Source organism: Peromyscus maniculatus, chromosome 10, assembly GCF_049852395.1.
Source record: "Peromyscus maniculatus bairdii isolate BWxNUB_F1_BW_parent chromosome 10, HU_Pman_BW_mat_3.1, whole genome shotgun sequence".
NCBI lineage: Eukaryota > Metazoa > Chordata > Mammalia > Rodentia > Cricetidae > Peromyscus > Peromyscus maniculatus.
In genome coordinates this window covers 42439293-42466917 of record NC_134861.1, presented here as the reverse complement: position 1 = coordinate 42466917, position 27625 = coordinate 42439293, and the positions used below count along the sequence as shown (strand labels likewise).

Sequence of the window (27625 nt, the reverse complement as noted above, 5' to 3'; positions counted from 1 at the left end):
TCTTTAGAAAAAAATATAATGATTTATTGTATGTTTATGAGTGCATTTGTGCTACCATGTGTATGGGGGGTGGAGGGTGGGGAACAGCTTGCAGGAGCAGGTCCCCTCCTTCCACCTTGTTGATCCTGGGAATCAAATTTAGGTCATCAGGCTTGGTGGCAAATGCATTTCTTCACTGAGTCTTCTTATTGGCCCAGCTTTTCCCATTATTCCAAATTCATCCATGAAATATTCTCTGCTAGCACTTCAGCCTCCTTTTATTTTGTCTGTTTTCATTGCAGAATCTTACCTAATTTTGTAGCTACAAGCTCTCATTTTTGATTTGTTAAAAAAAAAAATTCTGTTGTTAGTCCTGATTGTTTTAAACTTTATGTGTAGATGTGTGTATCCCTGTGTTTGTGTGTGCAGGTGTCCAGAGAGGCCAGAAGAGCTAGAGGTAACAGGTGTTGTAAAGTGCCTAGCATGGCTGCTGGGAACTAAGCTCTGGTCCTCGGCAAGAGCATCAAGCACTCCTTCGACCCCTGTAACTGCTGAGTCATCTCTTGAGTCTCTGGTCCTGAGGGTACACAAGCTCAGATTCCTAAATACATCTTTCCAGGTAGAGCCACATTGACACACACATAGGAGGCATTATGTGTGACACACGAGTTTTACGTATTCATTTTCAACTCTTCTACATCCCCTTTTCTACACTGTTAGATCTCCTTATAGTGCTTTTCATTTCCATGTTATGCTTTAGCTTATCTGTCTTCTGTTAAACTATGAACTCTTTGATGCCATGTTTTATTTAATTCTTTCCCTGTGTTAGGCACATCAAGTTATGATGTGTGAGTGAATGGATTTTTCCTCTCCCAATTTCCCAGGAAATGGTAGGGTTTAAAACCTATTATGTGTATTGGGTTCTTTAAAGTAGTAATTAATGAGGCAATTCCACATAGTTTATCTGATAGTCAAAGAGGTTTATTTTGGGTAAACTTACAGCGAGCAAAGGGATTGGTTATAGGATCCAGGAGAGGTGAGGCACAGTCTAACACAGCTCTCTAGAGAACTCGGACTTGGTCTGCAATCCAGCATCCAGGATCATGAGATAGCCAAGAAAGTGATCAGGTATGCATTTTTCCTCTTACAGGGTCCCTGTCTCGGCCATGCCCCAAGGGGGCCAGGTAGCTAGCAGTTACCTGCTGCCTTCTAGGGCGGTGCTTCACGGGTGAATGAAGTACAGACAACCACTCTACAGTTCTTTGCATAGCTAACTGATATACCCAGTTCTGTTGAAAAGACACCTACTACTAGATACTTCTTATAACTAATTTTGTCATGTCTACTTCGTATCCTTTGTTCTAATTTGAAAATGAATTTTTAGAAGAAATAATAGTTTTTTTTAATTGACACTAATTTTAATTTTAGTGCAAAGGCATAATTACCATATTTAAAAACCTTTGCCTATGTTTTGCTGCTTAGTACTAGCATCAAAGGCAACTGAAATCCTCTCACATACATGCCATTTTATATTCCTCTTTTCTCATACATTTAAAATGATCTGTAAAGGAAGAAATGTCCTCTTTTTCTCAGAGACTTGGCCTGTTTATATTACTACCACACAAAAATTAAATATACTGGATTTCCTAAACCATTACATATAAAAAATGGAACATAAAGTAGCTAATTAAAATCTGTATCATGTTATTTTTTCACTCTTCTACCAAGCTGTAATCCACCTGACAGGGACCACGAAATGAGTGATAAATGAATTAACTGTTACTAGCTTTAGGTTCTACATTCCACATAAACTATAGTGATTTCTGTAAACAGAGTACAATCCTCATGTTTTGAAAATGTGTTTCAAGCCGGGCGTTGGTGGCGCACGCCTTTAATCCCAGCACTCGGGAGGCAGAGCCAGGCGGATCTCTTGTGAGTTCGAGGCCAGCCTGGGCTACCAAGTGAGCTCCAGGAAAGGCGCAAAGCTACACAGAGAAACCCTGTCTCGAAAAACCAAAAAAAAAAAAAAAAAAAAAAAAAAAATGTGTTTCATCATCTACAGTAATTTTTTAGAATTTAAATAATGTAACTTATAGGATATTTAAGAGAGTTTTAAGAATAATTTTGACTGCCAAGTAATATGTCATTTTAGAGTATTAATCTTTGTAAACTTTGAACTTTAGAGGCAGAACATTTTTGATACTTTATTTTAGTCCTTTATGTAATAAGTAATGCCTAATATGTTGCTATTTTAACCATTTATAAAATTGTATTGTGTATGCCCCTTTATAGCTAGAGAGAGAAAAATGGAAGAGGGAAGGAAATTATTTCCTGTTATCCATGAGAGATTGGGTGTAGGACCCTGAAGATAAAAAAACTTCCTACCTGCTCATGTTTCATAAAATAAAGTTCTATAATATGTGCGTATAACCCACATATATTCTTCCCCTTATTTACTTCCTACAACAAGCATTTCTTTATTTCTTAGAATTTATAATACTGTATAAATAACTGTTAAACTGTTGTTGGGAAATAATGACAAGAAACATATCTGTACATGTTTGGTATAATTTTGTCATGAATGTTTTTGAGCCATACCTTGAATCTAAGGATGTGGAATCTACAGTAGGTAAAAAGGGTTATTATACCAGTCATTCAACTTATATACAATTTAAATAAACATTTTAGTTATAAAATAATGTCCTTTTTTAGGGGGAAAAAAGTATATACAGTAGCTAGGCAGTGGTGGTGTACACCTTTAATCCTAGCACTCAGGAGGCAGAGGGAGGTATATCTCTGAATTCAAGACCAGCCTGGTCTACAGAGCAAGTTCCAGGACAGCCAGGGCTATACAGAGAAACCCTATCTTCAGACAAACAAACAGATGTTTGTGTGCTATGTCCTCATCTATGTTGTTTGCAGTAATATGACTCAATGCTTTAGAATATCATATGTAACATTGCAGTGCAGGACTGTTAGGCCAGGCCGGTAAAGTAAAAGTCTGATTTAAAAAAAAAATAACATGCCAAACTGGGTAGGTAAAAGCCTGTCGGGCCTCAACCCTACATAGAGCTACAGTTAACTCAGGAAAGCTGGGAGTGGCTGAGGTGGTCTTCCCCAGGGAAGAGCACACCAATTGGTTGTACAGTACTCAAATGGTCAGCCCTGAAAACATACATACAAGTAACATTATATGAACTCAGCAGGCAATATATAGGTGTGTGTGTATAAATACTGTATATATGTGCAATAACAATGAAAATAGAGGCCATGAATTTGAAGGAGATGGGTATACAGGAGTATTTAGAGGGAGGAAAATGAAGGGAGAAATATAATTAGATTATAATCTCAAAAATAAAAACAACAGAAACCCTTCCTGAGTTGATAGGTGCTATAGAGATGATTTGGGGCTTACAAGCACCTGCTGTTCTTGCAGAGGACAGGAACGGTGTTCTTAGTACTCCTCTCTAGCAGCTCACAACCAACTCCATGGAACTATAGCTCCAGGAGACAGCTGCACTCTTCTGACCTCTATGGGCACCAAACTCACGTGCACACACTCCCAAATAGACACAGCATACAGATACCTAAAAAGAAAATAAATCCTTTTTAAAAATATGTTGATACAGAAGTCATTTCCTGTTCATTATTTCTCTTCTTTGTTAGCATGTATTCAGAAGTCTTAAAGCTTTTGCTGTATTTGTTTTCCAGAGTGTAATTAATTTGTTTTTAAATGGAAACTCATGGTTTCATATTCAGTTTTCCTGCCACAAAGTTGATGGATATTAGAAGATGCTGTGGAAACTGTCTTTTTTGGGCTTCTTAGTATAGCTACAAATCTTAGGAGTCTTCTTGTCTGATTTTTCTTTCTGTTTTCCTTTTTCTATTTCATGCTTTTCATGGAACTTTTAAGTGTTTTTTAAGTAACCTACAATATTCAGTATTGGTTTGTATACTTTTAAGTTGATATTAGTGGTTAGTCATCATTGAATATACCCAAGATGGTTAAGTAAGCTTTATAGTAAAACCAGTGTTACAGTTAATTGTTTTAATAGAAATATTTTATCAAGGCATAAAACAGAAAACTTTTGTAATCCCTGTAAAGTTCTAGTATAGAATTTTAAAAACTTAATTTCTTCTTTCTATCCTAACTATGAGACTTTAACTTGATGGTAAAGACATTAGCCAACAACTCAAATACTTCATGTGCCCTAAACTGCAGAGTGAAAGGGAGGACTGTCTTGGGGAGTCAGCTGTTTCTTTCCCCTGGTAGTTTTCTTCATACACTATGATAACTCAGTTGTTTTCTTACAGTAGAGTGTATCAGCCAGCCACTGAATCAGTCTTTGGTTTCCATATTTTTTAAAGGTTAGTTCCGAGTATGAGAATTCAGTTTCTTTGTTTGTTTATTTGTTTCGCATATTTAATGCATGTATATGATGTGTTTTGATCAAATTCATTCCCCATTCTTTCCCCTCCATTTCCTCTTCTGTCTCCCCTCCCCACTTTCCCCTTTCAGTTTTATGTGCTCTCTTTTTTCTTTCCTTAACCATTTGATTCTACTTAGTATTGCCTTTATGCTCATGGGTATAACATATGTTCATCTAATAAGAACATGGAGACGCTCTCTAGGGCTCCCCCCCCCCAAAAAAAAAAAAAAACTTTCCTTCTTTCAGCAGCCATCAGTTGCCAATAACTTCTCAGCTAGGGGTGGGCCTTTGTGAATTCTTCCCCATCCATGCTGGATTTTGGCTGGCTTGATCTTGTGCAGGTCTTCTACAAGTAGTTACAGCCACTGTGGGTTGATATGTACAACACTTCTGTCATTTCCAGAAAATAATGTTTGGCTACAAATGTCTGCTACTTTTGGCTCTTAAATTCTGTCTGAAGCTCCCTGGAACTTCAATGCGCTCTTTGTGAAGTGACTTTTTCTCTGATCTCAAAAACTGCCCTCATGGCCAAGGTGAAGGTGAAGGTGCAGTGGCAGAATTTGGATCTGGTGGAAATAGAAAACAGAATTATAGAATTATGCAAATGCCTTACATAGAAGTCCAATAGTGGTCAGTGGCCATTAATAGACTGTTTTCCATGGGTCATTTGGATCCTTTAAAGAGTAATACAGGTCTTTTATATAAAATAAAGGATTCTCAGAAAGCTGGTAAAATTAAGGGGTCCAATCAGAAAAAAAAAAAAAAAAACTGGTCTATCCAATCATGGAGGATGCAGGGAATGAAGGAAGGTGGAGCAGAGATGTTTCATACAAAAAGTAACTTGCCATTAACAGAAATCAACAAAATTCTCAACAATTTGGAAAGTAAAAAGCTTATCACAGCTATAAAATTTGTAACAGCCTCCAAAAAGGTTTTATGAACTTTAGCCTGCAGCCAGACCTATATATGACTGGTAAAGCCTGGTACAAGGACCAGGATTTTGAATCTGAATCTGTTGAGGTAATCACCTAACAATGTTCCAAATTCCTACAAACCATGGCAGAAACAAGTGAAAAAGTAAACAGACTCCAATGATACAAAGAGACAGTCTATTTGCTTCATCACATGGAGTGTGGAAGTGCATCTATGGACTGGGAATCAGTAAGATAGAGTTGCCATGGAGAACACTGAAACCGTTTTGAACACAGATATGATGGGAAAGTGGAGATGTCCCTCATCGCTGTGAAGGAAGGCACTTTTGGCAGTGTAGATGAACACATGAAACTGTACAGGATAGTCAACCCATCCTCCCACCTACAGGCTTGGTCTGGGCACCCTGTGGACTCTGTCCAGCTTTTGATGACAGCCGTGAAGGTGATGAGCTTCTATTTGTATTTACACGACGGAGTGACTTAAATTTTAATAGAGAGCTGAGAATTTTACTGACATTTGGCAAATGGAGTTATTTGTAGAGCAAATAATTCATGATGGAACATCAAATTTCTTTGAAAGCATACTTCACCATGATGGATACTGACTCACTGCTATGAAAACATTTATTTATGAAGACAGAACACAAAGGAAATTAAGTTTAATGGGGAAATCTATTCTTCAGTAAGCAGAATACCTTGAAGCGCTGAAGACACATCTTTTGATGGTTCAAGGAAAAAGAGGCCAGTTAACCTCCATTGACCAAATTTGCTAACAGCTAGAGCTTGAAAATGTGCAGTCTGTGCTGCCAAACTAACCTCCCTCCTGCTGTCCAGGAAATGTTTTCAGATCACTTCATTTCATCCTAAGGGGATGATCTTACAGGTCTTTCTTTGTTAAAGCTGTGGGTTTCTCTCTCTGGGAGAGGAGAGGAATTCTATGAGCAAGGGTCATCAAGATCATGATGGGGAAACCTACAGAGACAACCAAATCAAACTAGTGGGAACTCATGAACTTTAGACCAACAGCTGTAGAGCCCCCATGGGTCTGGACTAGGCCCTCTGCATAAGGAGACAATTGTGTAGCTTGATCTGCTTAAGAGGTCCCCTAGTAGTAGGATCAGGATCCATTCCTGGTGCATGAGCTGGCTTTTTGGAGCCCACTACCTATGGTGGACACCTTGCACAGCCTTGAGGCAGGGGGAGGGGCTTGGACCTGCCTCTACTGAATGTACCAGGCTCTGCTGACTCCCCATAGGAGGCCTTACCTTTTTGTAGGAGGGGAGTCAGTGGAGGAAAGGCTGGAGGGGTGGGAGGAGGGAAGACAGGGATCTGTGATTGGTATATAAAATGAATAAAAAATTTCTTAATTAAAAAAAAAAAAGCTGTGGGTGCCGGGCTGTGGTGGCGCACGCCTTTAATCCCAATACTCGGGAGGCAGAGGCAGGTGGGTCTCTGTGAGTTTGAGGCCAGCTTGGGCTACAGAGTGAGTTCCAGGAAAGGCACAAAGCTACACAGAGAAACCCTGTCTAAAAAAAAAAAAAAAAAAAAAAAAAAAAAAAAAAAAAAAAATAAAAGCTGTGGGTTTCACTGTTTGGCTTAATTGTATTATTTGCCAGAATTTCTTCCCAGATTCTTACTCTATGCTTACAATGTGGCCTTCCTTACTACCAACACCAAATTCAAATGCTGTAATCTAATCCCTGTGTGGAATGTGATAAGTAGAACCTTTGGAAGGTGGCAGATTGTGAGTTCTGAGTCCTCAAAAATAGAATTAGGGCCTATATAAAAGAAACCCAAAGTGTTCTGTTGCTCCTGTGTCATTTGTGAGCACAGACAAAAGAGTAAGGAAGCAGGCCCTCGTCAACAGTAATCTACAAGCAGCCCAAGCTTCCCAGCTTCTAGAATCATGGTAATTCAATTTTCTTGATAATACAACACTCTGCGGTGTTCTATTAAAGCAGATAGAAGGACTAGACAGTAACTATTCTTTTAACTAAAATTAAAACTAAAACTAGCTGGATGTGGTGGTGTGCTCCTTTAATCCCTGCAGTCGGGAGACAAAGGTGTGCAGATCTCAGTGAGTTTGAGTCCAGCCTGGTCTACATAGGGAGCACCAGGACAGGTAGGGACAGCCTGTCTCAAAAATTAAAATACATCATTGCCCTTCATTCACTCTCTGAGGATGGGAACTAGGCTTCTCTTACCCTGTTTCATACTGGCCTCCTTTTTTCTTATACTTTTCTGAAAATCATGGTGTGATATGTCTAAGCAAAAAGCCCTCACTTGGTAGGTTAGTCAGTCCCAGCTGTCGGGCATTTGAAAGCACTAGGTTAATTGGCATGCTGTTGCACAGAAGATAACCATATGCCTTTTAAGGATCTCAGCAGTTGGATTTTTACATTTTGGTTTTGGTTTTGGTTTTTGAGATAAGGTTTCTCTGTGTAGCCCTGGCTGTCCTAAAACTCACTCTGTAGATCATTCTGTCTTTGAACTCAGAGATTCACCTGCCTCTACTTCTTTAATGCTGAGATTAAAGGCCTGGCCTCCTCCACTATGCCCAATTTACTTTGTGTCTTAAATTTTTCTTTATGTCAGCCAGAATCATGGGCCAACTGAAATGGTTCACAGTGCACTCCTCTTTGGGGCTGAGCTCTACCACCATTTGGCAGTGCTCTAAGTGAACAGCACTGAGAGAGTTACCATGAGATCGTCAATGGGACCAGTAAAATCAAGCCCACCAGCTTATTTTTATCAGATGAATTCTGTGGCCAGCTCTTTACAATTCAAATTTAATGACACCAGTTCTTTTTAAGTGTTGAATTCTTATTCTGTATTATTCTATCTTACTCTGTATCTTATGTAAGTAAGAGTAAATCTGCAGATTTTTTCTTCACCTTCAGTGAGGGATGGCATGGTAAGTCTTCCTGGATAAACATTAGTCTTATTACAAGACGAATAAATTTGTAGGAGAAATACAAAATGGAGAAAGAACCAAGTTTTTTTTCTAAGTATGCTTTGTATTATGTCTTTTTGTTGTTGTTGGAGAAAAGAGTCTCACACTAGTCCAGAGTTCATTTTATGGCCTGTTTTAGCTTCCCAGGTACTGGGATCACAGGCCTTAAGCTGCCATGCCTGACTTTGTACTGTCTTGATAATTAGATACTGAGTTTTAAAATTTGAAGTTGGTGACTAGAAGTGTTCCTTGCCTCACCAAAATAAAGAGATACTTAATTTTTTTTCCTCATAGCATATTTTTTACTCTGAGTATTAACTGAGAAGTATAGATACATTTAAAAATAGAGCAACTGCTGTGCATAGTAAAATGAATTCTACAGAGATAGTCTGTGATCAAAAGAAATTTGGGGCCTCTGAAATTATGTCACAAAATCAAATAGCAGATGAAGTCATGATTCTTTCCCACTTAGTAATTGGTATTGTGCTCACCTGAGAACACATACTCCAGTCTGTTGAGGACTTTCTTTGAAAGTGAGCCATAGAAAATCAGACATCTCGAGTTCATAATTCTGTGACTTTTAATGAATTTGTTACGTGGATTCTCACATGAAATTTCCCATCTGGTCTGGCAATAAATACATCTTATGTAAGGGTTTTGGTGGTGAACAGTTGAATTCTGTGATGGGGCACAATGACAAAAAACTCGGTACATGATGAGGCTCCTGGCTCAACCATCAGCCTTATATGGTTGAAGCCCTACAATGAAAAAAGTCATTTCAAATTCAGTGTATGGCAGTGTGGTCCAGTGAGACAGGCTCTGAACTCAGTCTTTCTCCTCCTCCCTCCCCATAATATCTGGCCAAATAGAATTTTTTATTTCAATCAATTAATCATGATTGAAATAGTCTATATATGGTGTTTAGTAGAATAACCTCCAGCCAGTTTGCTGGTCAGCACTTGGAACAGCAATGATTAAAGAACTGAGTTTTTAGTCCTGTGGATACTTCTCATATTAGGCAGCACAGCTCCACAATCAGAGAGCTCTGTTGTATGCTCTCTCCCTGGGGATTATTGAACTTCACCCTGAAATGTATTAGTTAATAATTAAAATTAGAGTTTAAACAACTCATTTTGATGTTAGGAAAAAATTAACTTTAAAACATTAATAGATATATCTAATGTAAATAGGCTGTTTAGCAGTGATTGGACCAAACCTAATGTCCAAGTTTGAGTCTACTTGAATTATTTGAGATCAGTAATTGTATACTCTGCTTTTGTTTTTGAATTCTTAAAAAGTTACTAACTTATATAAATAATAATTCATAATTTGTTTTCTGTCATAGGATAAAAATAAATAACTATTTTTGATGTTATTCATTCCCACATGAACAATTACAGTATACCTATATGATTGTTTTCCTGTCCTCCAAAGATTAAAAACATTTAGAGACACTCAAATCATTTCAGGTAAAATAGCAGTTTTCATTCCTTCTAGGGATCAAAATGTGGAAAATTGCATTTCTGTATCCAGCACAGGTTCTGCATCACCCAAGTATAAGTGCACTGGAAATCCTTGGTCTCACAATAATCACGGGATACTAGGAAGTACATTATAAACATGGGTAAAATGTCATAATGAAACCATTTCATACATCTAATACATGCTAAGATGGAAAGTGATCTGTCTACCCCTCAGCTATAGGGTAGGGTGTATAGATGGCCTGTATAGAGCTCAGCGCTCAGGTGTCCTAGTCTCTGCATGTTGACCATAGTCTGCTGCATCTCTTGTCCTTTACCAGGGAAGCCTCTTCTTGCAGTAGTTATGCAGAGAACTACAGTTTTCAGTTTCTTGCTGTCACATAAACAGAATGTCAGTGCAGTCTTCACAGAAGTAGTATTTTGTTACAGATGCTGTAACGTGAAGTTTTCACATCTCATTTAGCAATATGATACAGCTGCAGTTCCATTTTAAAGGATTATCTAAATTAAGTTTTGGAGTGTCAGACTGCTTATATTCTAGTTTTCTCTTTTTTAGTTATTTATTAATACAAAGAACTTAAAATTCTTGTAATTTTATCAATTCTGACCTTTCTACATGTGACCAACCAGTTTTGAAAATTACTATCTCACCATTTTAAATTTTCATGTAACTGAACTATTTGGTATAGTTTAATATTTTCTGCTGACTAGCTGTATATTTTAACCACAATCCACTCACAGTTTTGTAGTTTGTTGGCTTGTCAGCCCCTAAACATTGAAACAAGTAGTTTATCCATGCTTATAAAAGGTCCATGACACACACTTTCTGTGACAGTGTGTACATGTATTTAGGGGTTATAGAAGATAATCATTGAAGCACAGAACTTCCATTACATGGAAATATATCAACAATTCTTTTGTATTTAAAAAAAAACAAAAACAAAAACAAAAAAAACCCAGGGCCTTTTAGAAAAGTGCTTGTTTTCATGGCTTCAGGGGAAACACAAGGTAAACTGGCTTTTCGAGCATGTTTTTATGCCTAAAAATTAAGGAAGTGCTCAGTAAAGAAAATAAAAAGGGCTATTGATGGCAGAATCGACACAATTTGAGAGTTAAAATAATAATCTTTGAACTTTATCCTATGATTCACTTAATAAAATGACACTTTTTTGTTTTGATAACATGTAAGTAAACAAATAAATGAGGTTTTTAAGAACCATTTTAAGAATGTATAGAAAATTAAAAAAATAAAAATGCTTATAATAGCATAGTGATAATTATTGTACTCACTAAAGCCAGTGAGAAAGGTATGTGCTTTGTATTGAGATGCTTGGTCACAATCTTTTTTTTTTTAATAGATCAGAACCCCCAAGCTGATAAACCATCCATTAAGTATTTAATAGTTACCTCCAGTGACTTCACTGTTCAGTAACCGTTTGTGAGGAAATGAGGAATAGTCTGTCATTTTTCTATGGACTGTAGTTTTTAATATTTTTTATTTTTTGAAATTAAAATATAATTACATCATTTTCCTTCTTCCCTTTCCTCACTCTAACCCTGCTCCCACTCCCACCCTCTCAAATTCATGGCCTCTTTTTCTTTTATTGTTAGTGTGTGTGTCCCCCCCCTTTTTTTTTTTTATTAAGATGTTTTCTATTTGTTTCCTTTTCTGTCCTCTTTTGTTTTCCCTATTCTCTTTTTTCCCCTCCCCTGGCTCTCCATTCCACTCCCCCTCCCTTTTTTTAATATAAGAAAGGAATCTTTCATGTTCCCCACACTGGCTCTGAACTCTTTTGGTTTTTCGAGACAGGGTTTCTCTGTGTAGCTTTGCGCCTTTCCTGGAACTCGCTTTGGAAACCAGGCTGGCCTCGAACTCACAGAGATCCGCCTGCCTCTTCCTCCCGAGTGCTGGGATTAAAGGCATGCGCCACCACCGCCCGGCACGAACTCTTAGCCTCCTACTTTAGCCTCTGAGTAGCTAGGACTAAAAAATAGAGATCATGAGCATATTAGAGCCTTGATACTTGATTTTTAGTAACTGTATTCATAAAAACAAAAGGCAAGCTTTAGTTAAGATATAGCTCTGTGTCTTTGAGGTCTTATTAAAAATACTTGTCAACGATAACTGGTTTACACGCATCTAGAGTCTTGTACATGCAGAATTGAAGATGATGAGTTCAGAAAGCAATGTTTGGAAGGGTGTTGTTGACAGATCTTCAGTAGACAAGAGCAAGCACAGAAATGGTTTTTTAGTTGAGTATTAGGCCTCACTCACTATATCTTTCTTTCTGCTACTGAAGCACTGGAACACTGGACATGGGGTTTGTTTGCTTGCTTGTTTTTTGTTTGTTGTGACCAGTATGTTTAATTTCTATAGTAGTCATTAAACTTAACTTGTTTAAAATAGACTTTTTTAACCCTGTTAACCCTCTTTCACTCTGTTGTTAAAACATAGCATTTTACTTGGTTTTATGTTTTTCCTATAAGTAGCCCAACCATAGCACAAACTCATGGAGTACTGAGTACCGTTATTTGATAGAGTGGGTAAATTTACCAGTCAGACATTTGTGGCACTTCCAGTAGTGATTTCAGACCAGTTTGCTGAAGGTAGTTGTGATAGAGAAGGAAAGGGGCTTATCCAGACAATAATTTGTTGATCAGAGATTGAAGCAAAAAAAAAAAAAGATAACCCATCACTAGCATTTTAAATACTTTTTCATCACATTTTTGCTACAGACTGTGTGTAGATAGAATGTGTACTGAGCTAATGTGTTTTTGAGGCAGATTGCCAAGCTACACCTCAATACAGAAAAGAAAATAGTTCGCTCTTTTTGTCCAGTATTGTTAAAAGTTTTTTATTTTACAATAGCAGTTAAGGCCAGCTGAAGATACCTAGGCTATTTATTGTATCTTCTGTACTTGTCTTGGATAATAGAATATATTAGTATGTTATGTAGCAAGTACAAGCTGGATGAAGCAGAATGGTAGTGGAATGTCTGGGTCTAAGGATAATAGAATGATCATGGTATTTCAGTTAACAGATTCCTGGCTTGAATAGATTTTTTTAAAGATTTGTTTTCTTTTCTGAAAATATTTAGAAATTTCTGAATCTTCTCTAACTTCCTTAACAAACTGTTCTTTGACCTCTGTTTGTAGGATATGAGGAAATTAATATACTAGTTTATACTTCCAATGCAAGATGACTGTTTGCTCCTTTTTTGTTTTGATTTTCACGTACTCTTTCAAGTTTTTATGTCCTTTTACTTTTACTTCATAGCTCAAGTCTTCATTGCCTAGAGATCTACATATTCCCCCAAAACTCATAGGTAGGATTTCATTGGCTCATAAATTTGAATAGGAGAAAAAATAATTACACTTTTTCATTTACCTCAATTGAAATTTAACCTCTTCTTCACCTGTAAATATAGACAGCTATAAACTGTGATTGTCAATATCTATTCTAGTAATATATATCATAGGTTTTTTTTTTTTTTTTTGGTTTTTCGAGACAGGGTTTCTCTGTGTAGCTTTGCGCCTTTCCTGGAACTCACTTGGTAGCCCAGGCTAGCCTCGAACTCACAGAGATCTGCCTGGCTCTGCCTCCCGAGTGCTGGGATTAAAGGCGTGCGCCACCACCGCCCGGCAATCATAGGTATTTTTATGTCACAGTGTGTTTTAAAGTATTACGTTATCATTATTTTGAACTTGTGGTAGATACTAGGTTATTACTAGATTTTAATGCATTGAGAAAATGCTATATTAATAATATATCTCAATTGTTTTTCATTGACAACTGTATTTCTGTAGAATTGGTTTCTTATATATCCATAGATTTAAAAGTATTGTTCTGACAAAGAACACATCACTTTCACCACACAGCTAAATGAGTCCCTGCACCAAAATGCTTACACATCCCACCTGTTCCTTTATTTTTTCATCTTCATGTTTTCCCCATAGTACCCTATCTTTAAGGATATGTCTGCAGATTTTCTCTGTACATGTAAATTTTTGTACATACACCTATTCTGGCTTTCAGATTTTTTGTGTGCCTTTAATGGCTTTACCACTTAACCTGTGCTTAAATGCTAATGGCCTCTTGACAAAGTCTGTTACTTGCTAGACGTATATACATTGCAGGAGGAATTTTAAGCTCATTAAGCTTAAAGCTAAACTTACTTTCTGTTGTAAATCTGTTCTTTCTGAGTCCCCACTTATAGCTATTGATACCTTCTTAACCAAAATTAAAATGAAAGTTGTTTTCCTTTTTCCTTTCTTGATACTTCCTTAGAGAAGAGTTATTAAGAAGTATCAAGAGATTACCAATAAATGCTGTGAACATTCTTAGACAAGTTTTAGAGCATGTATTACTCTTCTAGGGAAAGCTCATAAATATTTTCTTGCAAGATCATAGGGTCACTACATACTGAAAATGTGTTGATAACTGCCAGACCATTCTCTAGAACATGACATTTCTGTTTCCTTAACAGTACATGAGGTTTCCTGTTACTCCAGGCCCATGTCAGCATTCCTGCTGTCATGGTACCACCTATTCTAGTGGGTGTGGATTGAAGTTCTGAGCAAGTTTGTACACCTTTCTTTTTAAAGTGTCTGCTGTAGTTACTGCGCCATATTTGGTTGAGTTGCCTGCTGTCATTGGTGCTGTGTAGATACTATTTATAAATTCTCAACAGAAATCCTTTGTTTAATAATTATGAATGTTCTGTATTTACTGACTATTGATTATTTTACTGACATTTATGCCTTGTACTTGAGTTATTGGATAGAGTAACCTTATAAGATTTAAGACAAATGAATTTATGTCACTTATTTAGTAGTAGAGAAATTAGATACTCACACCCACAGAAAATGAACATGACTAAGAAACAAAAGCAGGAGCTCTGAAAACTTGAGAGAGGCTTGGCAAATTTACCTTTGGAGTGAGCTTTTGACATATTTATAAAATAAAACTGTAGTTGTAAAATGATTATAGGACCTATAAAACTGTTACTTCATAGGATCAACATAATCTAGAAAGGGATAGAAATTTGGTTTCAAGATTAAGACTTCTTCCAGGGGCCAAGATGCCCAAGAGACTTCTGAGGATCATGTCTGGGTTTGTGGTCCTACAGCAGCCAGGGTCTTTGTTGATGTCCTTGGCCCGAGTTCGCGCCAAAGGCCACAGGGATGCCCAGCTTCCAGGTCACCACCTGTGACCATGTTGGGGTCCAAGTGACCTGCAGCTGCAGGGTCCTTGCTGACCTGAGTGGCCATGTCTGAGTCAGCAGCCAGGGTCTGAGTCAATATCCGTGGCTACCAGGTTACCATTGAAGGCAGTGCAGATTCCCTGGGATCTGGGCTGACATCTAAGGCCATGTTGGTGCCCTAGGATCATGTTGCCATTGGGGTCATGGAAATCCAGTGGCCTGTGCTGCTCCCCAGGGCCATGTTGACATCTAGGGCTAAGCTGTGACTGGGGGCTGTGTTGGTGGCCCTACCACAGCCAAGGTCTGTGTTGAGGTCTATGACTCCTGTTGCCATAGGGCCCTGTGACTGCTTGAGATCTCTACCACCACCTGGAACCATATTGGAGTCCAGGGACTGTGCTGCTGCCAGGCCCATGCTGATCTGCCACCTGGGGACATGGTGACAGCCAACCCATTCAGATGGCCATGCCTGGGTCTGTGGTCCTGTTGTAGCTGGGGTCTGTGTTGAGATGAGGGACCTGTGTGAACCATGTGTTGAACCATAAGTTGAAGTATACAAGGGCCTCTCTGATCTGGCCTCACCCCTCACTAAACCAGGGAGAACCCCACCCCATCCCCACTTGAGAGATGACCCCCCCCCTTCCTTTGCAGACCCTGGGATAATGGACCCGATGACCCTGGAACAGGAAAGCTGGCCCTAGCCCTAATAGGAGAACTGGCCCCCCACACTTGGGAAAGATGGCCCCACTCCCACCTGAGGTTGGTAGCCCCAGCGGGCCCCTACTTAACAAATCAGCAGCCACCCAGGTACACATCCAAGGCTTCGAGTGTACCTGCATCTAGACCTTCTGGAGTGTGTGAAGGGACTGGTCCTGCAGAACAGTGTCTGCATGGTCTACATAACTCAGGGCAATAGCAGGATGTCCAGGGAGTTTCTATGGTGGTCCAGTGTTGATAATGTGCCAAAGGCCAGAGCCTAGACCCTAACAACACATTACACAACATTTGCAAGGAAAGCTATTTGAACCAAAGGGTATACTGCATGATACACAGTAGCTCCCAATGCCACTAAGACAAAGGAAGTAATGAAGAGGCAAAGACAGAGGAGCAAGATGTTTTTTGTTTTTTTGTTCTGTTTGTTGATTTGTTTTTTATTGAAATTGCTATTATTTATGGTTTTTATTTTTATTTTATTTTTCTTTTTTTTATCTTTATCTTATTTTTCTTTGGAGGAGACACTACAAGGGTGAGGAGTGGATGTGGAGGGACTGGGAGATGGGTGGAATTGGGGTACATGATATGAAATTCCCAAAGAATCAATAAAAAATTATGTTAAAAAAGATTAAGGCTTCTTATAATCCTGCCATATAGAAGTATATAACCTTATTTGAAAAGGGTAGTGTGTGTGTGTGTGTGTGTGTGTGTGTGTGTGTGTGTGTGTGAGAGAGAGAGAGAGAGAGAGAGAGAGAGAGAGAGAGAGAGAGAGAGAGAGAGAGAGAGAGAGAATGTATAACATTTATAAATGTGAGGCTCAAGTCAGATGACTTTCCTGTTTGCTCTCAGGTTAGCTACAGAGCTGGACCATACTTTGTTCTGCTCAATTGTCTTTAGTTGAAAATACATACCTTGGTATACATGTAGGTAAACTGATGATTGATAAATAAACATACTCTATTTATCTTAGCTGTATTTTTTTTCTTTAAGCATTAGTTTATTAATTCCCAGTGAAACCAGTTTGTAGTCATCCACTGCTTCCTAGGCACTTGATGACCAGTATGTTAAAGAGAGATGCCATATTTAGCTGTATTTCTTAATTGTGAAGACAAATATATGTGCTTTTCTTTGTCTTTTAGTATTCTTTGTATCATACTTATGGTGGTATTCTATTTGTACTGAAATGTGATTTTAATTGTATGTTAATAAATAAAGTTACCCGGGGGTCAGAGCTATTAGAGCCATAGCAAGACCGTTGCGGTGGTGGCACATGCCTTTAATCCCAGCACTTGGTAAAAGAGCTAGGTAGATCTCTGTGTGTTCAGGGATACAGCCAGCATTGGAGACATACGCCTTTAAGACCTGGAGGGCTGTACTTACAGGCAGTGATGAGGCAGTCATGTGTTTGGGTTTACAACCAATGAGAAGGCAAAACAAAAAGTATGTAAAGACATACACACAGGAAGTAGGTCTCTTTCAGGAAGCTAGGAGCACCGCAGGAGGAAGGGTAAGATTTTAGCTCTGAGCTCTGACCTCTTGGCTTTCTCTTTTACATTGCTTCTGTGTTTCTTACTTAATAATACGGTTGGCTATATCTACATCTACACATACTTGTTAATATAGTTCTCTGGGGAATGTTTTGGTTTTGTTTTGGTTTGTTTTTAAGGAGAAGAAACCTTAAGTTTATAAGGTTTTCCATTTATTCCCTTTGTCACAAGAGATTTTGAGCAAGGAAATGGGGAAGTTAAAAGGTTTATTTTCCCATTATTAATGTGAGTGATGTGAGTAGCCATGCTGTTCTTATATTCTACTGTGGAAAAAATGCTTTAAAGGGTTAAATTAATACTTCTATTCACATTGCAAGATTACTACAATTCTGATGATATAAAACTATGAATTGTAGAAAATGACTCTTCTCTTTTGTGTTATTTTCCATTTATGTAGTGTAGTATGAATGCTAGTGCTCCTTTTGTTGAGCGGTCCCTACCAGCCCAAGTATATCAACACATGCTAGAAATGCATTTGCCATAGTTACCAACACTTGGGAATCTTCCAGGGCTAGGATATGATCTCAGGTCAGGGTTATGTGGACATTAACATACAAGAGAAATAGAAACCAACCTAATGCATATCTCTGAATTGTTCGGAGGGGATTTAAAATGTTGATTTTTTTTTTTTTTTTTTTTGCATCTTAAAATTTATTTTATATTGTGGACAGGGGCCATGGCATGTGTGTCAAGTTCAGAAGACAACTTGAGAAGCTGGTTCCTTCCATCTTGTGGATCCTGGGGATCAAACTCTTGGCAGCAGGTGTATTTTTTTTACCTGCTGAGCCATCTTATTGGCTCTTGTGTAATTAAAATTTTAGCTCTGTATGTAAATTGTACAAGATAAAACATATAACAATTGTGAAAGTATAATGGCCCATGACTAGTAAGTATATTGGTATATAAAATGTATTTACTTGATTTAATGTATTTAACGTGTACTGTACAGTAGTTTTACTTCCTGTCAGTTATGTGTGGTCAAACGTGATCTGAGAATACTAAGTGGAGAATAATAGAAATACATAAATCGTAAGTTTTAAATAACCTTATTGTAGTGTGTTGTTACTGCAGAACAAAATTTGCCATTAAGGGAACCATGAGTAATAGAACCAAGCCTTAATTCTTTTTATTTTTTTAGTCTAGTACTATACCTAGTTGATAAACTTTATTATAGACATGTATGTACAAACAAAAACAGAATATAGGATTTAATAGTTTAAGACATCTAAAGGGAGTCTTAAAATAGATCACCTATGGATAAAGGGAAAGTATTCCTTAGATTTCTTTTCGTATTAATTGGGAACCTTCCAAAAATTTTACATACATTCTTCCAGCTAAGAAAAATTTTGTTTTAGTTTGACTTTAAAATCAGCACAGGTACATTAGAAACATGCACAAAAAGGAAAATGATGAAACAGAGTTACCCACTGTGTCCTCTTTTATAGTCAGGTATCCTTTGAACACTTACTGTCTGAACTCAGGAAATAAATTCAGATAAATACTCAAATTCATTGTCTTTGAGCCAAATAAGTTCAGATTCTGCATTTTTTTTTTTTTGGCCATTTCAACCTGCCTTTCAAACTGTGTGAACTTCAGAACGTAATAGATTGAAGTTTGAAAAGGGATCATGATATCTCATACTAGGATTTATATCACTGATATCACATCATCTTATATTGGAGATAAGCTCATGTTGGAAGCTCTGCCACAGTCTCTGACTTGATATGTCTAGATTTTTGTTTCTTCTCTGTAGAAATACAATTAGGTTAAATCCTGTTTAAGATTTGGTGAAACTAGAATTCTAATTGTCCTATAAATTAAACATAGTGATGTACACCTGTAATCGTAACACTTCTGAGACAAAGAGAAAGATCAGGAGTTCAAAGTCATCCTTGGCTTCATAATTAGTTTGAGGCTAATTTGAGCTACATGAGACCCTATCTCAGAATTATATATAGATATATGTTCATATCCATACAAGACATGTGTATATGTATATGTATATACATACATAAATATATGGATATGGATACTCCCCCATCTTTTTATTTTGGATGACTGACATATGGTCTTGTATAGGTGTTTAGTTATTTTGCACTATAATTCCTGATGTATATGTGTATATACACACAACTTTTGACTGAGTTATTTTTGGATATACTTATATATTTTGGAACATATATAAGTATGTGTGTGTGTGTGTGTGTGTGTGTGTGTGTGTGTGTGTGTGTGTGTGTATACGGAATTTAAAAATAAGTAATAAGAAAACAAATGGCCTTGTATAGGTGTATTTGAAATATTTGAAATAATTCAAACATATTTGAAATAATATATATAAGTATATATGTACTTATATATATTCAAATATATCCAAAAATAACTCAGTCAAAAGTCATGAATGATCAACTGTTACTTCTCAACTATTACTGTCATGTCTTTGTTTTAAAAATGTTGAGGTAGGGATATGGCTTAATTAGTGTCTACCATGTAAGCATTAACACACACCTGAGTTTGGATTCCTAGCATGCATGGGAAAGCTGAGTGTGGTAGCCATGGAGCTCAGACAGGCAGATCCCTGGAGCTCAGTGGTCAGTAACCCTAGTCAAATGGATGAGCTTCAGGTTCAGTGGGAAACTCTGTCTTAAAAAATGAGATGGAGAGTGATCACATATGACATCTAATATCAACCTTAGGCCTCCACACATGTGTATACACAAACACATACATGCATCAAACACACACACACACACACACACACACACACACACACACACAAATATGAAATTGTTTACTACATATTTGCCAAGGTACATGAGAATTCTTAATCTTATAAGTCAAAATTAATACATTAGTTTATTAACAGTCAGATGTATGAGTGCCCACATTTTTTTGTAACTCACTCACATATAATAGGGATTTACTTCCTAAAATGTTCTAAAAGTTTATTTGGAACTCTTGAATAGTAGTTGTACATGAAAGTAGATGCTGACATGAATTTTTTTCTAATGCTACAAAAGTCTGTAACAGTTATCAGTGACAAATTTTTATTTGTTGTCATTATAATTTGTTTACTGAGAATTTAGTTTATCTAGAAGATTAAGAATACTTTTTTTTTGCTGCCTCTAGATACTACTTTTATTCCTTCCTATCTTTTTCTAGCCCCACCATAGTGACCTATATAGTATAATTTACTCCTTTGTCAGGGAATATAGTGCAAAATAACCAGACACCTATACAAGACCATTTGTTTTCTTATTACTTATTTTTAAATTCCATATATACACACACATACACACACACACTATATTTACATCATTCCCCCTCTGCTCCCTCCAACCCCTCACCCCTTTAAAGAAACATTGTTTCAGCTTGAAGATAATAGAAACTTTAAAATACCTTCATGCCATATTTAATGCTTTTCATTATGGAGAAAGAAAGTTCACTGAGAGGTTTGCTTACTAGTAGCTGGGAAGTGTCAGCTGAAATTGCTGTGTGGATGTCACAATGTGAGTTAGAACTTGGCTTGTAAATGGCATCATATACCACCTTCTTTATTCACCAAATTGGCATTTCTACATTTCCAAGATTAGATACCTAACTATGGAATGATATAGCTTGCACTTAAATATAGAGTTATTGATAGATAGCACCTCTTTATTAGGGCTTTGATCATATTATTTGTTAATGAGTAAAGAGGATTTCAAGAGTATGTGTCAAAACAAAATAATATGAGTAGCACTGTGCTTCTTGTTACTCTTTATTCTAAAGCAGCCGTTCTTAACCTGTGGGTCATGACCACTTTGGGGGATCGAACTACCCTGAAAGGGTTGCCTAAGACCATCAGGAAAACACATATTTCAGATGGTCTTAGGAACTGAGACACTGCTCCTCTATTGTCTCTAGGCAAGCCCACCCACAGGCAGATACGCCCACATATGAGTACCTGGCATTATGACATCATCACACTAACCCCATAACATACACCCCAAACAAATACAGGTGTATGTGACAGGGTCGGCACCATAATGTACTTACTCGGACTAGTCACACATGTAGAGAGCAGCTACTGTGTTAAAAGCAGCAGTATTGGAGGTAAAATAACACTTCATGAATTATAGTTACTGGGTAAGTGTAAAATAATGTACTATAAAAAAAAAATCTGTACCATGGAAACTTAATCTGGATGTTGATCAGTTGGGGTTCTTTTTGGCTGTGGTTGATGTGAATACTGCCCCCTTGTGATAGTAACAGGTATGTAAAAAACAAAATAAAAACCGGAATCGTAAATCATAGGAAACTTTAATGATCTATATTGACTGAACTATGCCATGAATCATCTTTTATATTATTAAAGCTATTGTTATATATTATTTTCATTAGAAAACCATCCCATGACAATGGATCGTGTAGAGAAGAACGTTAAGAAAAGAAAATATAGTGAGGATTTTTTACAGTATGGTTTTACCTCAGTAATTACAGCAGGAATTGAGAAACCACAATGTATCATTGGTTGTGAAGTTCTATCAGACGAATCTATGAAGCCGAACAAACTAAAATGCCATTTTGATAACATGCATTTGAGTTTCACTGGCAAGGATACCAACTATTTTAGAAGCAAAGCTGATGGATTCGAGAAAGCCAGACTTGACACTGGTGGCAAGTACCACACACAAAACATAACAGCCATTGAAGCTTCAGATTTGGTGGCACTCAGAATCACCAGAGCCATGACACCTCACACCACCGCTGAGGATTTACTGTCGCCAGTGGCCAAAGACATTGTTCAAGTTGTGATTGGAGATGAATTTGTTATGCAATTGAGTGACGTTTCCTTACCTAATGACACTGTCTGCAGAAAAACAGATGATATGTCTACTGATATTCTAGATCAGCTAATCCAGGAAATTAAATCTTCTCCACTTCCAATATCCAGTATCCAGCATGATGAATCTACAGATGTTGCAAACTGTTCACAGTTACTGGTTTATGTGAGGAATATTAATGATGGCGACTTTAAAGATGAGTTTCTTTTTTGCAAACCTCTTGAAACAATAGCTACTGCATGTGAAGTATTTGACACAGTTGGTACATTTCTGAAAGAGCAGAAGATGTCTTGAGAAAAAGTTGGTGGTGTTTGCACAGATAGTGCTCCAGCTGTGCTAGGATGTCAGTCTGGACTTCAGCGTTTGGTACTGAATGAGTCACCCAAAGCCATCGGGCAGGACTCACTGTATAATTCATCAGCAAATATTAACAATGAAGACACTGCTACAGGAGTTACACGAAGTCATGAAAGGAGTCATAAGTTCTGTCAGTTTTGTCAAGGGAAGCACTCTAAATGGTCAATTGTTTGCACAACTGTGCAGTGAGTTAGAGGCACCAAACAAAGCTCTGCTATTTCAGACCGAAGTGAGATGGTTGTCCAGAAGAAAAGTTTTAAAACATGTTTTTGAGCTTCATGATGAACTCAAAACGTTTTTTATTCAGAAATCAAGACCACAGTTTGAAGCACTTTTCAGCAATAAAAGTTAATTGCAGAAAATAGCTTACTTGGTGGACATCTTTGCCATCTTGAATGAGTTAAATTTATCACTGTGAGGATCAAATGCAACATGCCTCAATTTGTCTGAAAAGATCTGATCATTCCAAATGAAACTTCAGCTATGGCAAAAAAAAGTTGGATGATAATAAAATTTACATGCTGCCTACCTTATCTGCTTTCTTTGAGGAACATAACATTGAACCAGACAAAAGGATTATGATGATAATTTGTGTGAAAAAAAAACACTTGCACATCCTTGCAAATGAAATTTCATCGTGTTTTCCAAAACTACCTGACACCCATTTGCACTTGCCAGAAGCCCATTCACAGTCAGAGTTGAAAATGTTGCTGAGACAGCACAAGAGGAGTTCACTGAACTTACTAACAGCAATGCAGCAAGAACAGATTTCTCTACAATGTCAGTTACACGATTCTGGATCAAGTGTTTACAGTCATATCCTGTCCTGTCTGAGACTGTGTTGCGCCTTCTTCCATTTCCAACAACATACCTTTGTGAAACAGGGTTTTCCAGCTTGTTAGTGATCAAGTCTAAATACGGAGGTAGACTTGTGGAAGAGGATCCTTGCAAAAGGATCCTGTGCTCTTGCAAAGACTGCCCCGAGAATTTCTGATCTGGTGAGAAAGAAGCAATCTCAACCTTTGCAGTGATGTTGGCCTTTTACGTATACTGTCGCAAAACGTAGCAATGTTGTTCACTGTTGTCATATTAAGATTGTTAGCCATGCTATGCCATGCTTCAAGACAAAATTTCATTTATTTGTAATTAGAAATAAATATTTCGCAATATATATTTACATACTGTTTTGTGATTAATCATTATGCTTTAGTTATGTTCAATTTGTAACAGTGAAAATATATCCTGCATATCAAATATTTACATTACGATTTATAACTAACAAAATTACAGATACGAAATGCAACAAAAATAATTTTTTGGTTTGAGGGTCACCACAACCTGAGGAAAACTGTATTAAAGGGTTGCAACATTAGGAAGGTTGAGAAACACTATTCTAAAGGATCTCTGGTGCCATCTACTGAGTTTTTGGTTTTTTTTTTTTAAGGAAGAACGTAAAAACAAGACAGATTTTCACTTCATAATTGTAAAATTTTTTTTCATTAGCAGACCTTTTTTAATTTTTTTAAGATGGGATCTGACTATTTAGCCATGCTAGCCATGAACTTTAAATTCTCTTGCCTCAACCTCCTGAGTATTAATTAGGATTACAGGCATATACCACCACATCTAATTTAATCTGTTTTTTAAAGCGTGAACTTAAGATTATAAATGAAGCAGAAAATTCAGTGTTCTCATATATTTTCTCCACTTTTTTTCAACTTCCATTATAAACATCTTTCATTTATATTGTATTTGATACAGTTGATAAATCAGTATTGATGAACAGCATGACCAAAGGCAACTTGAGGATGAAAGGGTTTATTTCATCTTGTACTTACAAGTAGCAGTCCATTACTGAGAAAAACCAAGGCAGTAACTCAAGCAGGCCAGAAACCTGAAGGCAGAAACTGAAGTAGAAGCCATGGAGGAATGCTACTTCCTGGCTTGCTCATCTTGCTTTCTTACAGCAATCAGGACCACCAGTATAGGGGTGGCACTGTCCACAGTGGGATGGGCACTCCCACATCAATTACCAATCAAGAAAATATACCACAGGCCAGTCTGGGGGGTGCGTTTTCTCATTTGAGGTTCCCTCTTCCCAGATGACTCTAGCTTGGGTCAAGTTAAGATAAAACTAAACAGCACATATCTAAAGTCCATAATTTATATTAGGATCATTTTACATGTGTTGTGCAGACATGTTAAACATATTTGTAGGGTTTGCCCAAAGCATCCTGACTTGTGTGCTCTTTTGAAGTGTCAAACAACAGTAATGTCATGCCCTGAGGATTTTCCATACTCCATCTACTTACACCCCATCCCATAGCATCTCCAAATGTTGGCACTTTTCACTGTCAGGATCAATTTATTTTCTCCATATCATTAATTGGAACTGTCCAGTATATATCTTCTTTGGACATATTTTTTTCATGTAGTAATACACATTTAAGATTCCTCTAAAATTTTTTTATTGCTTGTTAACTGAGTAAGATTCCATGATAAAAGTGGACTGTAGTTTTGTTTATTCATGTACTTACTGAAGAACAACTTGGTTGCTTCCAGTTTCTAGTAGTAATTAAAGCTGCTGTAAATATCAATGTTTGTGTTTGAACATAAGTTTTTATATCATCATTTATGTAGAAATCTCAGTGCAGTGACTAGATCATATGATAAGTCTTTTAAATTTAGTGAGAAAATGCCAAATTCCTGTGTAAAAAGCCATAAACCTACCTATGTTCCTGGACTAAATAACTACCATTTTCCTTTGCCACCAGAAATGAATGAAGTATACTACTTTGATTTTCTCCTATGTTATGGTCTAGAGCTCTGTAATGGGTTTGCATTTTGCATTTAGGCATATCTGTACTTTGACTTAATGTTTTGTGAAAGGTGGAGATTTAGTTCTTTTCTTTATAGGTGGATATTAAGTTGTTCTTGTGCTGTGTGTTGAAAAGACTTTACATAGAGAACTCTGAATTGAAAAATAAAAAGACAAAACAACAACAAAAAAGAAAAACAAAAAAAGATTTACTTTACTGGGTGATGGTGGTGCATACCTTTAATCCTAGCACTTAGGAGGCAGAGGAAGAGGCAAGCAGATCTCTGTGAGTTCCAAGCCAGCCTAATGTATAGAGCAAGTTCTAGGGCAGCCAGGGCAACACAGAGAAACCCTGTCTCAAAAAGCCAACGGGGGGAGGGGGGATAGGAAGGGAGGAGAGAGAAAACTTTTTGATAATAAATCTGCTTCTACTTTTTAGAAGACGTTTTAGGCACTTGGTGAATTTCTTCCTTAAATGTTGGTAAAATTCACCGGTGAAATTATCTGAATTGGTGTTTGATTTGTATTATTAATGAAGTCTCTTTAAACAAATATTTAATGAAATTTTCTGTAACAAAAGCTACAAAACATTTCTGATTATTTGTTTTTCTAGACAGGGTTTCTCTGTGTAGCCCTAGCTGTCATGAACTAGCTCTATTGACCAGGCTGGTCTCAAATTCATAGAAATTCACCTGCCTCTGCCTCCTGAGTGCCAGGATTAGAGGTGTGAGCTACTGTTATCACCATCTGGCCTGATTTTCTTTTTGTAAGTTTTCGCAGATTGCTTTCCAAAAAATCAATCCATTCCCAACTATTAGTAAATTTTTAAGCATGAACATATTCATATCTTTATTTCTCTTTTTAATTAATTAATTCATTTGCACCTACAGTAATGATTCCTTTTATTTCTGATTCTGATAAGCTTGTATATTTTTTTCTTATTCTTGATATTATAATTAGGGGCTATCAATCTGATTATCTTTTCAAAGAACCAGATGAACTTTTTTTTTTTAAACAGTGTAAAATACAAACTGTATTCTTTATTCCAGTGTTAAGCAATGCCATTTCTTGGTGTTTTTAAAGCAAGAAAAACTCTAAAATCATAGTTTTTCCCTTAACCCAGTTTTTGCTTTCATTGTTTGCATAGGCTTTCTAGACTTTCTGTGACACTAGAGCATAGAGGCATCAGGAAAGGGAATGAAGAGTTGCTTCATTCTTTCAGGGCCAATGACAGGCCACAGAGGGTTTACTCTGGGTTTATCACATCCGAGTGAATTGTGCATTTTCAATATAATGAATATGGATAATTTGGTTTTAAATGAATCATCAGTTATAAGAAATGCTTTGGAAATTTGATTAATTTAAACTATCCTTTAACAGGGGAATTTATAATCAAGGAAGCCTTTTGTCTCTAGAAATAAAGAAGTATAAGAGTCTCACTAAAACAAAATGCTGGGACAAAAGCAGAATAAAACTGTAAGATAGACAAGAAAGAACTCTGTATGCAGAGGGGGAAATTTTCCCTGGTTACTTATCAGAGAGGGCATGGGTAGGTGCATGCCATGTGAAGTCAGACAGACCCTTGGCTGTCCTCATCTTTTTACCATGTTTGAAGCAGGTTTTCTTGGCTACTGCAGAACCAGGCTAGCTTGCCCACAAGTGTCGGGAGATTCTCCTGTCTCTCTGTCTCATCTCCCCACAGGGACAGGTTGTATCCAGTGTTTATGTATGTTTTGAGCATTTGAACTCAGGTCATTAGGTTTGTTCAGGAAGTGCCTTAACAGTTAAGATTCCAAATTCACACTGATTCAGAAATCTGAAATTTATTTTAAAATTATGGGTCAATCTCCAGGAACCTGGTAAAACAAAAGAAACAACATACAAAATTAATCTTAGAACATTCCCAGATACAAAGTTCTCTAGAACATTTACTTTCCCCAAAATAAGTAGATTGTAACATATAAAAGAAATAAAGGCTCTTTGCAAAAATATTGGAAGAAAATAATGAAAAGCAAAACCAGATCATCAAAGACAAGAAGATTTGGAGCTAGAAAAATGGCTCAGCATCTGAAAGCACTTGTTTTTGCAGAGGAACTGAGTTAGATTTCCAGCCCCTACATAGTGGCTCAAAACCATCTTAACTCCAGTTCTAGAGTATCTGATATCCTCCCTGGCCTCCATGAGCATCGAGCATGCAGATGGTACACATATATTCATGTGGGCCAAACACTTAGTTTATAAAACAAATCATTTTTTAAAAAATGAGGTTTTCTTTAAAACAGTAAAGAAGGAAGAACATGAGTTATCATCTAGTACAGCATAGGACTGTAGAGATGGCACAGCAGTTAAGAGCTCTTTCAGAGGACCTAGGTTCACTCCCCAAAATG

General features: G+C 37.1%; 1 protein-coding gene and 1 pseudogene across 31 annotated transcripts in view; both read left to right on the top strand.

Moving 5' to 3' along the window:
• Lcorl (ligand dependent nuclear receptor corepressor like) overlaps positions 1-27625 on the top strand; it is a 172509-nt gene that overhangs the window by 85991 nt on the left and 58893 nt on the right. For 2 of the 30 annotated variants that reach the window (XM_076546271.1, XM_076546273.1), the window contains one exon: positions 21621-23593. The exons of 25 other annotated variants lie outside the window; for them this stretch is intronic. In XM_076546271.1, the coding sequence (XP_076402386.1) occupies positions 21621-22357 (737 nt within the window). In that variant the 3' untranslated portion in view covers positions 22358-23593. Of the gene's footprint in view, positions 1-17911; positions 18127-21620; positions 23594-27625 lie in introns of those variants that run through there. 3 more of the 30 variants (XM_042285974.2, XM_042285975.2, XM_076546265.1) reach the window with 3 other exon arrangements.
• Positions 2025-6661, top strand: LOC121832756 (DNA-directed RNA polymerase III subunit RPC6 pseudogene; annotated as a pseudogene). Its single transcript, XR_013042885.1, has one exon. The product of XR_013042885.1 is annotated as a DNA-directed RNA polymerase III subunit RPC6 pseudogene (transcript).